Source organism: Spermophilus citellus (assembly GCF_964194105.1).
Source record: "Spermophilus citellus genome assembly, chromosome: 1".
NCBI classification, from domain to species: Eukaryota; Metazoa; Chordata; class Mammalia; order Rodentia; family Sciuridae; genus Spermophilus; species Spermophilus citellus.
Genome location: NC_138182.1, coordinates 3,969,495 through 3,983,263, shown reverse-complemented (window position 1 = coordinate 3,983,263; position 13,769 = coordinate 3,969,495). Strand labels below are relative to the sequence as shown.

General features: G+C 47.4%; 1 protein-coding gene across 1 annotated transcript in view; it reads left to right on the top strand.

Moving 5' to 3' along the window:
• Positions 1–13,769, top strand: part of MYO16 (myosin XVI) — a 539,332-nt gene that overhangs the window by 350,554 nt on the left and 175,009 nt on the right. The window contains exons 18-20 of the mRNA XM_081300676.1: positions 1,613–1,730; positions 2,499–2,570; positions 3,415–3,562. Of these exons, the coding sequence (XP_081156802.1) occupies positions 1,613–1,730; positions 2,499–2,570; positions 3,415–3,562 (338 nt within the window). The remainder of the gene's footprint in view (positions 1–1,612; positions 1,731–2,498; positions 2,571–3,414; positions 3,563–13,769) is intronic.

Here is a 13,769-nt window from a genome sequence, read left to right as displayed (position 1 = left end):
GCACCTCTTCATCGTGATTCTTTAAAGTGACTTGAATGGGGACAGTTATTTCACTTAGGAGGGATATATAATTTCCCTTACCAGCCAAAGGACAGTGTTTCTGGGCTGAGCACCTGGGGTCAAAATGTGTCAGGCACCATGGGCCCCAGAGTTTTGTGCATAGAGATGCCTCCACCTCTGCCCTGTGTCCCCAGTGGCCGCCGGGCAGCAGGGGACCATTACTGAACACAGACACAGCCTAGCAGCCCCCCCCCAGAGGGCCTGATGTCTCCCTCTGTTTCAGAACTCACCACCTCACAGTGGGCACCACAGGTGGCACCCACAGCTCTGTCTCCACCCTGAAGGGAAAGACCCTTGAGGACAGTGCACATTCTTCTTGTCTGTCGATCCAGAGGTGTCCACTCTGCAGGCTCCAGAACACTAATGAAGAATTATTAGAATTACTGAAAAGGGAAACCGCTGTCAGAGAGTTTCATGGGCTGGGAAATGCTATTCTATGAAGCAAGATGGATTAAATTGGAAGCCCTGAGTTGGGGTTTAGGATTAGCAAACATGTTTTTGAGTGACGCCGCGATCACAGAGTGGTCAGCCTGGAGAGTATCAAGGTCACCTCTCCCCATGCTCTCGTGCTCCAGATGATTCTGAAATCATGGCTTTCCATGAAAACTGAGCGTTTTGGAGGAAAGTCACGGAACCCCAGGGATGCTGCTGCTTTGATCTGTGTTTGTAGGTCAAAGGAGATTGTTGGTAGGACGCCCTCCGTGTGGGCGTGGCCGGGGCTTACTCCTGAATTAGGGGACTGAGAACTAAGGGGCCCTGGCCTCTGCCCTGGCTCAGCCTCTTCCACTGTGGACAGCATCGTGCTAAAGACGGGGTGCTCTAGGGAAGCATCCCTTACCGCAGCTCTTCCTTGATTTTCCATTCTTGCCACAAATCGCCTTTCCTCACTCAAACCCCAGGTGTCCGTCTTCCTTCTGCAGAGGGGGGTTCTCAGAGCTCCCCTCAGCACACTCTCTCTTCCTGAGCGTCCTGCTCAGGCAGTTGGGGCGCACGTCTGTCTGTTCCCTGGTTTTCCTTAAGATGCTTTGAAACACAACTAGCCACTTGTTTCTCTAGCTCTGTAACCACCACCTCAGTTTGTGTCACGGGGAGGGAAGGAGGAGCAGCTGCCGCAGAGGGGGCTCCTCAGGAGGGCAGCCACAGTGCTGCCCAGCTGGGTCCACTGGCCTTGGCGCCGAAGTCGGCCTGAGAGGACCCGAGTGAAGTCTGACCTCACAGGTGACGCCCAGCCAGTCAGACCTCAGTACAGACCATTCATGTTTGGGTGTGACGGTTATCAGAACCCCTCGATTTCTATCAGAATAGCACTTTCTCACTGTCTTATGTCTGAGGAACAGAAACATTGATTTAGAGGAAATGTGCATGGAGCCATGGGATTGTGATTTTGAGGCAGACTTTGGTGGTTCTTTCACCAAACATTTAGAATCTGAAGCCTCAATCCTATGAACAAGGGCCACACCCCTTTTGTACCCTCTGAGACTTTTAAAGGATCTTTGTTTCAGTCTTTCCTCTAAGCAAGACTGTTGATGCTCTCTATTTGTAAACTGTGCAGGAGGTGGAGAACCTATTTGCTATTCTAGCAGCAATATTGCACCTTGGAGACATCCAGTTCACCGCTCTGACGGACGCTCACTCTGCCTTTGTCTCTGACCTCCAGCTTCTAGAACAAGGTCAGTGGAGTGGTGGGCAGGAACCTCACTGCTGTGCAGTTTTGCCGAGCTGCCAGTAGATGGAGACACAGTACAGAAAAGCCCGGGGTACAGGCCCTTCTCAGGAGTAGGGCTCAATGTGGGCAGCATCTCCTTTGCTTTATGAGAGGCCTGGCTCTGAGGGCCAGCGTGTGCTGCAGGGCTCTCTTCCAGCAGCTCTGCTTCTTCCGCACTTACTTGAGTTTACTTTTTATTGTTCTTAAGTGTTCTCTGCCTCTAGCCATGGCACCCAGTTTATATGGGGGAGATGTTGGTAGCTAAACATTTTAAACAAGATGTAGTGGCTTCCCTTCAAATGCTATCCTTTCTGCAATATATGTTTTTGGCAACTTTGTCTTAGTATGAGACTTTGCCAAAAATTTCTCTCATCTTTGAAATGACCTTTCTAGTCACCCCCACTTAAAAAAAATTACCGTAAAACTAAAGGAGCCTATCTTCACTATATCAAAGTGATCTAGTGAAGAATATGGAGAAAACAATTCACCACCATCTGTGAGAACAGCAGTGCCCCCAGACCTGTTATGATTTCATGCGCAGAGCCACAAGAACTTAGTGACGAGTTGATTCCTTTAAGATGTTTCTCTGGTTGAATTTGGCAATTACAGTAGTAGTTACTTTTCTTTAATACATGTGTTCTCATGTGTCTATGTAAAGATGTCCTATATATGTAAATGTTCTGAGTATCAAACGTACACTAACTTGAGTTTTATAATACTGCTTCAATTTCAGTGGCTGGAATGTTACAAGTGTCCACAGAAGAGTTGGCCTCTGCCTTGACCACGGACATCCAGTATCTTAAAGGTAAAGTTTTCTGTACTCGGACTTTCATCCTGGTGCAATTCATGGTCTTCTTTCAAACATAGAGCCCAGATACAGCTTGGGCTGTGCCCACTGGGTGCAGCTGATCCTGGGATTGGGTGCCTGTTTGGCCTCTGGATGTGACTGCATTGTAAACCCTGTGCTCCCAGGAGAGAGCACAGGCTCACCCCTTCTGGTCAATCCATCAGCTTAGAAAGACAATGCTGTCAGTCCAAAAGGATTGATCCCCATCAAATGTGGACCCCTGCATGTGTGAGGTCACACTGCCCTCCTAAGTGGGGACTACCTTTCCTTCACCTCCTGGGCCATGGCTGCCCCTTACTGGGCCTTGATGGCCATAGCATGGTGCCAAGTGCTTCTCTGAGATCATCACAGATGGGCATAACTGTTTCCATTTTAACTACAGATGATGGGAATAAGATTCAAAGAAGTTAAATAGCTTTGAATACCAAATTGATAGTGAATGAAAGCTGGGGTGAGGACCTCAGCCTCCTTGGCTCCCAGATGGCTGTTGAGAGCTCTCTGCTGCCTGGGCTCCGCTCATAGGCCAGGAGCCCACCCTCCTGCCTGGGCCTCTGCTCATAGGCCAGGAGCCCACCCTCCTGCCTGGGCCTCTGCTCATAGGCCACGAGACCACCCTCCTGCCTGGGCTTCAGCTCATAGGCCAGGAGCCCACCCTCTTGCCTGGGAGCTGGTTAGTCAAGGCCTCCGTCAAGGCCTGCTTTCCTGGCCATTTCTTGGTTTGCCATGAAGCAGAAGCCTCTGAGGCCGAGGCTCCTGGCCCAGCGGAGCCCTGCTGTCACACCTCCTATTCTTTGTGTTTTAGGAGACTTGATAATACGACGACACACTATACAGATTGCTGAATTTTACCGTGACCTCCTGGCCAAGTCCCTGTACGGCCGCCTGTTTGGCTTCCTGGTGAACACCGTGAACTGTTGCCTGCACAGTCCAGAGGAGCAGGAGCACAGAAGGTAGGTACCAGGCGGCCATGCGCTCTGCTCCTGCTGCAGGAGACTGCCAGGCTCTGCTGTGACAGATGCTCCCTGGTGCAGTGTGCCAGTTCCTTCTAACAAGTCCCTTTACTTGAAGGTCTTAGGGATTGTTCTTTAGAGGTGGGGACCCCCCTTCCCACCCACACACCTGTTGAAGGGCTGAGTCACCTGGTAGACACAGGTGTGCCCACGCACTCTCTGGAGTGAAGGTACACAGGCCTTTTGCTCCAAGAAATGTCAAGGTTCTGTGAACCTGGGAGACCGTCTCAGGGCACCTGCAGCTCTGATGTGTGAGTAGTCCAGATCTCTCTCAGAACCACTCAGTGGTGTGCGTGATTCCTCCTCTTCTTTCTCTACTTGGATTATTTGACAAGGGTCTCTGAGGTGACCATCTTGGCTCATGCCCCTAATCATCTTTAAGCAGAGGCTTTTCAAGGCCATTTGATCATCTAAAAAATCATAGATTTTCATGGCATCTCGTCAATAGAAGACTTTGTTACTATCCTTGCCGCTGATAATGACCTTGAGCAAACAATTAGAAGGAGAATTGCATCAAGCAGTCTTCACAGTGTGCTTGTCTTTGAATGAAACCCTCTGAGAATTTTCTTTTTGTCCACATAGGCTTCTTTACCAAATTCCTGACCACTGCTGCCTTCACAAGTTTCTTGGAAACCATTAAAACAACAACATATTAATGGGAAAGTTCTCAAGTAAATGTGGATATCTCAAAAAAGGTTTCAAGTCCAAGGGGATACCACATTCTTATTAAAATGTGCACATTTAAAATCCCACTGCACATTGATCAGTGTATTCAATACATGGCCTGTGGTTTAGGGTAGCTGTGGAATAATCTACATTTCAGCAGAAATACCCTAGTGTTCTGTGTGATGAGGACTCCAAAGTTTGCTGTTATTTCAGTTATTTGTGATTTTCCTTTATGATGATTATTCATAGAATGTTACTTATGCGCTAAATTTGCCAAATGAAACTTGCATAAAATTATTAGCAACCTTGCTGAAGTTGTCATTGGTAAATTAATATGAAATTATTATATAAATGCAGCTGTACATAGAAACTTCCATAAAATTTCCATTTGACATTTAAATTTTACAGAGCCTTGCATTTATGTAATTAGAAATATTTATACATGGTCTAGACATTTGAACAAGTACATGCATGCATACGCACCCCCTGAAATGTAAATATAAATGAAGAAAAACATGATTTCCCTTCAGTGGGGAATTTGCTAAACCGAAAGGAATGAGTGCAGGAATTAATGGGAAAATATAAGTAAATGAACATCTGCTGTGTGTAACTTCTTAGAGGGAATCCTGGTTGGAGTCATGACTCCTATTTTTCCCATTCTCCCTCTTCTGTGGGTCGCCCAAACTTGGATCTGTATCCACAAATAATGCAAGGAAAGGTTGTGTTTGCAGTATTCCTAACTCTCAGAGATTCAGGGGAAGCTTGAGGTTTTGCAAATGTACACATCCACTTTTAAGTCACAGAAAGTCTCAAAAATTTGGGTAACTTTAGACTTTTATTGTTTATCAATCCCTTGAAATTTTGTGATCATGTCAGAAAAGATAATCAATTTAAAAATGTTAACCCCCATGGCTGAAGTTGGCAGGCATGTTGGAATCGATGGTGCAGGCATTTCTATACTCTATTGGCAAATTTTCAAGAGAGAATCAACATAAAGAGGATCTGTTCTAATAAGTAACAAAGGGAAAACAAGTGGGACCAGCTGTCTTCTCTTGGAGGGTAACCCATTTCCTGGGTCACAGCAAAACAGGTAGAAGGTGAATGATACGTTACATTTCAAACAGTTGTCCTTCTCCCCCTTGATTCCTAGTAGGTTTCTTTCTAAGTGGGAACCCTGGTGGTAGCCCAGGTGAAGTGTGATGAGCAGTTGATGAAGAGGAGGGAGTGGTTCCACTGTTGTGGCCCGGCCTTGGCGTCTGGGCAGCTACCTGTCCCGGACTCTGCACACGGGGCCACCTGGCCAGCAGCCACTGTTCAAGGGCCATGTTTAGTGGTCCTGTGATTCAAGAATCGAAACACAGGGACATTCATTAGGTCTAATTCAAAATGATTTAGCCCAAGAAGGCAGAAAGACATCATAATAATAGCAATAAGAACAGCAACAGACAGACCATGTATTTTATTTCTTTAACACTTTATTGTTGACAAATATAAATTACCTTCAGGAGGTTTCCTGTTAAACGGCCAAACATGACCTCTTACTGTTGAGGAAGCCACAATGCGGGGAAATTGTGGGGGGAGCCTCTGCCCGCCTCCTGCCCTCCTCCCAGTGCTCTGCCTCTGAGAAGCCCACTTTAGAACCCGGGCAGCAGTGTGCTGGCCATCTCCCACACTGTAACGCTCGGAGACAGAGGAGGTCATGTATCATTTAACTTTTCATGAGAATGTCATCGCTATAAAACTCGCTATTGCAACCCAGGGTGATGCACGCAGGGCCCCACGTCTGCTCCAGCACCCACACATCGGCCCCATGGTGGTGCTGTCCGGGTCCTCTCTCCAGGCCCTGGCCTGTCCCTCCCTGGCGGATTCCTGGAGTTCACTGGCTTGCTCCTTGTGTATGTGAGAGACGACAGGCGGCACCCATTTTCACCCTGCATCTTAGCTGACAGATGACTTCATGAACTAAGGCAGACGAGGTAATAGCAACTCCATGTGGAGGTAACAGCTGGGACTATGAACAAGCCGCTTCTGGCCACAGCCCCAGTTAGGCTGACTCGCTCACCAGGTCCCCTGTCCCTGAGATGCACAGTGCCACGTGGTCCTATATCAAGAGCAGAGGCTGTCACTCACTCTCTGGGAGCCCAGGAGGAGACAGTCCCGGGCTTTCCTGTCCAAGTCTGCTTCCAAACCGCAGTGGAGACCCTCAGTGTTGGGGAGGCTGAGAGTGTGTGGTAACGGAGCGTCCTCTGTGCAGAAGGGAATTGAGGGCTCTGGGTGAGCCCCTGCGCCTGATGCTCAGAGCCTAGATCCGCAGCTGGAGGCTGGGTTTTGAGATTCTGGTTGGGAGAGCTTGGTCTCTGTTCCCTAGTTTGTGGGAGCAGAGAGCTAAATCTGGCTGCCACTAGATAAACGCAAGACCCCTGTACTTCATTCACCTCTTGCCATCAATTCACACTGAACTGATAATGTTTCATGACTAAATAAGATTTTAAATGGTGTTAGGTAAATTCTAACGAGTGACTAATGAGAAAAAGCTGGATCTGACTTCTTGTGTATCCTTGGACTGCACACCTCTGTGAATCGCCAGCTGACTCGTAGTGCCCACCGGAAGATCAGCAAAGCCCTACGTAAGCCACACAGAGAGCCCATGTACAGCTTCCTGGGATCTCACACACAGGAGACCGGCAAGCACGGCTGGACGTGGAAGATGGGGCCTTCCCTTCCCTTCTCTCCCTGGCAAGGTTCTCCTCGCGCTGTGTCTTCCAGGGAGACTTCCTTCTCCCCAGGCAGCCTCCGTCCTCCCTGGGGCCACAGGGAAGTCCTGCTGTGCTGGCTCTTCCTGGGAGCCACTGGGAGGGCTTCCGGGGCCTCTTGTGTCCCGAGTCTGCATGTGTGAAGGGAGCAGCAGTCCTCCTGTCTTGCAGATGTCAGGGTGGAGACAACAGAACCTGCAGTGGTGGCCAGCCCTGACTCCACGGGGTCTGCGCAGGCTCCATCCGGGTTCACCACTCTGAGCAGGGAACCTGGTGAGAGGCAGAGGGTCCCGCGGCCCTTCCTGGCTCTGCGCTCTCCTGGGTTCACCTCTGCCTTCTTGTCATGGAGATCTTTCCTTTCTGTGATCCTGCTTGGCTCTTCCTAATGTCACTGAAAGCTCACCCTTCAGTATTTTTTGTTCCATTAACTAAGAAAATTACAAGCATTTGGGGAAAACCTGGGTGGACATAATAAGATCATCTTTGATCTGAAGAGAGCACAGTAGGTACCAGCGTGGCAGTCGCAAGGCTGCAGTGCTTCTGCACCAATGCGGCGCATAGAGTCCTGCACGGCTCTCTGAACCGCAGCTGCATTCCTGCTTCTTTTGGTGCCATGACTTTAAGAAAGAAGGATTGGTGGTGAGAAGACGCCTTCCTGGGCCTCCCTCCCTTTGCAGTGTAATTGGGGGTGAGACCTTCTACCCCCGAGGAGCTCCAGCTGGTCTTCGGCTCACTTGTCAATCAATTCCATTTCTTTAAGTTCTCAAGTACCCAGTACTTGGGTTTCTAGGGCCAGAGCCAAGGATGGTGCTGGTTGTCCTCAGGATCGCAAGTTACAGTGCCCCAGCCTGCACTGTGCTGCCGCTTCTGGGAGAAACAGGGACCGGGGGCAGAGGGGAGGTATCCGGCTGCAGGAGTAGACCTCCCTGGCTCTGCCTCCTGGCACTGCCTCCGTGCTGCATGGGTTCCTGTTGCTCTGCCCCTCTCTGCCCCAGCCTCCCTGTGTGAGAAATGCCGCCCTGCCTGGGCAGTCACTCCCCCTACTGGCTTGCCTCAGCACAGCCCAATGGACTGGGGCTCACATGACCAATAGGCTGTGTCCTGCAGTTCCCCAGCAGTGCCTCCAGGAGAGTGGACTTTCTGGGTTGAGAGTGGAGAGGGGATTGGGAACCAGATTGTGCCTTGAGAAGCAGTGGACCTTCTAGATGCCCACCTTCAATAATCAATAAACAAAGGATGTGCTCCAAGCTGCTTTAGGTTTTACACAGGATATCGCCTGTGTGATTCTGAGATGAGATGCGGGATTAGAGACCCTAAAGTGTAACCAATAATAACGGAGGTCTTCCTACAGAGATAAGTGATATTTTCCAATCCTTAAAATTGAACCTATCTCATAATGAACATTTAAACCACGGACATTCAGCAATCAATGTTCAATTTAAAATTATTTTTTCTAACTTGAAGCCTGCGTCAGAATTTTACAAGCAAACAGAAGATTGGGCAGGTATAGGATTATTAGAAACTTAGAATTCTTCATATGTCTTCAGACACCAAACCTGCATTGATTTCAACTCATTTGCTTCATAAGTTCTGAATAAAAAAATAGAGATATACATATATCCACATATGTAATTATATATAATAACCTTAATACATTACAATATATTTCTTGCATATCCATACTATATTCATATTTATATATTCTTATATTTGTTATTTACTGTAAATAAGTACATGGTATACATATTTAAGGGTGTAGTATACATATCTAAGAAATATAACCTACAGAGCATTCCCCCATTTAGTATAAGTAACACCTTAAGAATAAATAGATTGAAGTTAGCAATACGTGAATTTGAAGATACAACTCAGCAACATGGCAGAGGGGTATTGAAGATACTGCTTTCATTGATTCGGTTTTGTCTGCATGATTGAAATCCACATTTTTGGCCAGCACCATTTGACATGTCAATACAGTATAGTAAGTAAATTGAGTTTTAAACATATGCATAGATGTGGTTTTGCTTTCTGTTTAGCTCTCAGTTTCTGAAGGCTTCTTGTACTACTTCTTGCCATGTAGTTGACAGGAGCACTTCAGAGCATTGTTATTAACTGCGTGAGCTTGGAGCAGTCATTTACCAGGCTGATAGCTCTGATAGCTCATGTGTTGCTCAGGGTTATTTGGAGGTTAAAGAGACTGTGCACATGAAATGGCTATCACAGTACAGACAGTGGTGGCCGTGGCTGGTAGGGGGACTTCCTGGTTATGTTCTTTGTTTTTGAAGGAGGGAAGGTTTTAAAAAACATAGATGGTGCAGAGGGAAGCCCAAGGTACCGTCCAGTCTCTTCCTTCAGATTGCACTCAGTAATCGGATTGTTTTAGAAGCAGTAAGTAGAGGAGATGGTTTTGTTTTTAGAAATAGAAATGTCACTATTCACCTAACACTGCTGGGGCCTTAAGGGGCTTCACGTGGGTTATTGGAGGTGAGCCATGATCATGGATTTGTGTGGACAGCTTCCCACAGTTTGCTTTCTGTCTTACACAGGTGTAAGGCATTTGCAGAGCGCCTGACTCAAGGCCAGAGCAGAGTTTGTGGTCTTTGATTGTTGCAAAGAGAAGGTGCGCGTGGGTGAGAAACTTCTGTCTCCCTGTCCACAGAAGTGTCTGGAGGGAAGGAAGTAACAGGGCAGGGTGTTCTTTGCAGTGGAGGGACTGGGGGCCTGGTGTCCTGACATAGAAGGCCTTCAAGAGCAGACAGCCATGCTGCCGGGGCACAGGGGCCTGGCAGGTGGCGAGATAGAGGGCAGAGGGTCTGAGGTGTCAACATGCAGGTGATGATCTTTCCCTGGGAGGCCTGGAGCCACCATCCCTGTGATAGTCCAGGTTTGGTCTCCTCCTCCATATCTTAAGGTTGACTGTGCCATTGACCAAAAAAAGTCACTTTTGAAATTTCTCTATTAAATATCCCCTTTGCCACCTGAATATCTGGACTATGGGTTTAAGTAGCAAAAGGAAGTGCTAAACAGAGGAGAAGGAGTATAAGGGAAAACTATTTTCAGTCAGTGTGGAATTCCCTAGAGGCCCAGCAGGATGCCATCAGCACATTTCCCAAATGGCCCATGTGTCTCCAACAGTCCAATTGATGGAGTCGTGAAAGTTGGCAACTTAAGCAGTGTCTCAAAATTAATGACTCACCCTCCGGAATGAGCAAGAAGAATACATCCCAAAGGCTGGAAACTGAAGTCCTCTCAGCATATTAGGCTGGTGCCCCTGGCCTAGCATCCACAGCCCTAAGAGAAGGGTCCAGATGAAAGTAGGCCATCTACACCAGCCAGAGAGCAGCCAGCACACACCCAAGGCGGAGGATCCCAAGGCCCAGGCCAGCCTCAGCAATGCAATGAGGCTGTGTCTCCAGAAATAAATAGGGCTGGGGGTGCACAGTGGTAGAGCACCTCTGGGTTCAATCCCCAGCACTTCAGGGAAAAGAAAAACAGTAGAGCAGCCACTGAACATTCTTCACAAAGGTGACTCTTGTTGGTCAAGGCTTACCCTCCTTTCTTAACTAGATGGGCCAAGTATAAGTATTTTAGGAGAATTCATTATAGCCTGGAAGAATCATGCAGACAGGTTTTTACAAAGCGGCCATTAGCATTTTGGAAGATCAGCATTTGGTCTGAAGACTGTCTCTCTGCCTCAGGACGCTGAGGGCTGATCTTTACCTTGAACTCTGAAAGGAAGGTGGATTAGAGAGGATTAGGTGAAGCTGGTTCAAGTTTCTGCTTCCTAATTCCATGCACTGCCTTTGTTCTCCTCAGGCTCAGTTCCTGCGCTACTAGTTTAGACAACTTGGTGTTCTGTGTACTCACCACTGTTGGGTTCCTGAGGATTTTATGTCAAAGGAGTATTGTTGCTGTTCATACTAAGGGATAGATTTCCTCTGGCTTTCATTTGTTTGGGGCTGAATCAATCAGGTAGCACTCTGTGCTTATGAAATGTGTAGGGTTTCCCCCTTCTTCAAGGTGGCCACCCAGTGAGTGGCATGAACACCCATGTGTACATCCATACAAACACAAGTTCATGGTTTTCCATACCAATGCTGAAAATTAGTTGCCCCCAAATCCATGTATGTGGGCTGTAATCATTTCTTAATTTATTAAATAAATTCATGCATTCTGAATTCATACCCTCAGTGTTATTGATAGTTTCCTGATATTCCTGAGGATTTTTAAATGTAAGTAATTTTGTAATGATTTTCTAGCTGACTTTTTATTTTTAAATCAAGGAATTATCTTTTGAAATTTTAAGTAAAATTTATTATTTTAAAATCATACATAAAATACCTCCAAATATGTCAATACTATTATTTAAATACTAACAAGATGGTAAGTATGTTAGTCTATTTTATAAGAGTTTTTTTTTTTTAATTTTTAAGTAGATAGGGTGTTTGGAGTATAATGAGGGTCTAAGTTCTCATCCATTGGAGACAGAAAACCAGAAAGTTTGTCTATAAACTGCTCTGGCCTCAGGATGGGGTGATAATGAACCCTACATGTCCCAGGGTTGAGGTGTGGATCTGCCCTGCTGGCACAGGGCATCTGTGGCTTCACCAAGCACCCAGTGACAGCTTCAGGTTTCATCTTGAGGCTTTTCGTCTTGTTGCATTTTGCTTTCTCTTCAGGGGCCTTTGCCGTTACTCTTGCAACCAACTTCCCATGTCAGTGCCCACCCGTGCTATGCTGAGCACGGTAGCAGGTGGAGGTGTGTCAGTGTGCTCTAGGCCGTGGTCGACTATTTTTTTTAATTGAAGTACAATCAGTGATCAGCAAGGCACAGTAGGTCTGAGACTTAGGGACCAGAGATCACTGACGCTGATGGGGGCTCACTGTCTTGTTTTATAGGATGCAGAAGCCTAAAATTCAGGTCAGGTGTGTGTGTGTGTGTGTGTGTGTGTGTGTGTGTGTGTTGTGTCTCTATTTTATTCTCAAATTATTTCACCAAGAAGTTTTGTTTCTTTTTTTAGAAATGTCAGATTCTAGGTATGATTTTTAAAAGAAGTAGAATGTAGCCATAACGGATGTAACAAATGGTTCTTACCAGAAAATAACAAGTTGTTCCTATCAGAGTATAACCGGTTTATCTTTTACAAGGAATTGAATTCATCTTGGGCAGGGTAACTCTTTTGGTAAAAGTGGGACAGTTTGCTGGGTGTAGCTCAGTGGTGGTGGTGGGGGGGGTTTCCTGGCAGGTGTGAGCTGCAGGTTCCATCCTCGCACCACACATGAAAGAGTTTGAAGACGGACATGTTCCAAGGGCGGCAGCCACTGCAAGCATTGGGCTGCGGACACTGTCCAGCATCATCACTGCACCTGGGCAATCTCACCAGCACAAGCGTTCATTCCTCGGAAGAGACGCATTTGGGGGACACCGTGAAGCTTTCCTGTCACTCAGGGAGTCCCAGGGGCCTTAAGAGCTCTGTGTCAGGATGGGGAACAAAGATAAAACATACTTCATGTCGTTCCCAGGGAACTTGACACGGTCTGTTGCTTCCAGGTCCTATTTCCTTCCATCCTCGAATCGAGTTGAGGGCCACAGAGGAAGGAGAGCACATTGAAAATCAGCGCTAGGTCTGGGGGCGGGGAATTAAAGAAGGTTTAAAGGGATCATCACTAAAGCCCTCATGTCAGACTTGCCCTGTCTTGGCTTGGCATGCACATTTCCATCTCTCTGACAGCTTCTTTTACATGTGCATTCCCCAGACATGCTCAGAGCCTCTCCACAGCTCAGGCTTCGAGCGCCCAAAAGCCAGCAGAAAAGCAATTTTCTGTCCCTCCCAACTATCACCCTGATCTCCTGTCTCTGACTCGTGTGGCTGCAGAACCTGCCTGCAGTTTTTGCTCAGTCAGGATCAAGAGCCACACATTGCAGGCTCTCCTTAGGATGGAAGTATGATTCAGGGCTGCCAAGGACCCCTGCCACCCCAGTACCCTAGAGTTGGGAGGGCGGAGCCACAGTAATCAAATGGGAGGTAGGTGCTGAGGGTGGGCTCACTCCCTCGGCTGGGGAGCCTGCTAAAACTCAGCTTCTGCATCCTATCATGGGGGTGGGATCTGAGTTTTCATTGATAGCAAGTCCCAGGTCAAGACGACGCTATAGATGAGTGGGGTTAGCCAGACTCTAGAGCGAATCAGCACAGTTTGCACTGTACCTGAACTTCATAGCATGTCACACAGGCATTACATGTTTGAGGGTCTATTTGAATTTTTCAAATATCTGTTTCCCCAACATATTGAACAATAACACAACTGCAGAGTTTTGAAATTGTAGCCCTCAAGTCTAGGCAAGTAGTGAGACCACACCAGGTAGTTTAATGTAAGGAATTTAATTTAGGAAACTAATTACAGAGGAATTGGACAGACTGAGACAGCCCAGAATTAGACAGATGCAGAATGCTGCCATCCTAGGGCTCTAAGGACAAGGATTGTTTTGAGACCTCAAGGTCTAAGTCACCTGGCGGTGGTGGGGGTGGGGGGCTGGAGGCTGGAGTCAGAGCATCCTGGGGCAGATGGGAGTACATTAGAGTAAAAGAGCCTTGGGGCTTTCCAGATTACGTCCCCCTTCCTTGCTGGAAGAAGTTGGCACAACCATTCACCAGATTTGAGTGTTTTCTGCTCCTGGGCCGGTGGCCATGCCACTCCTCACTGACCTGTGCTGACTTGGGACTCTGTGA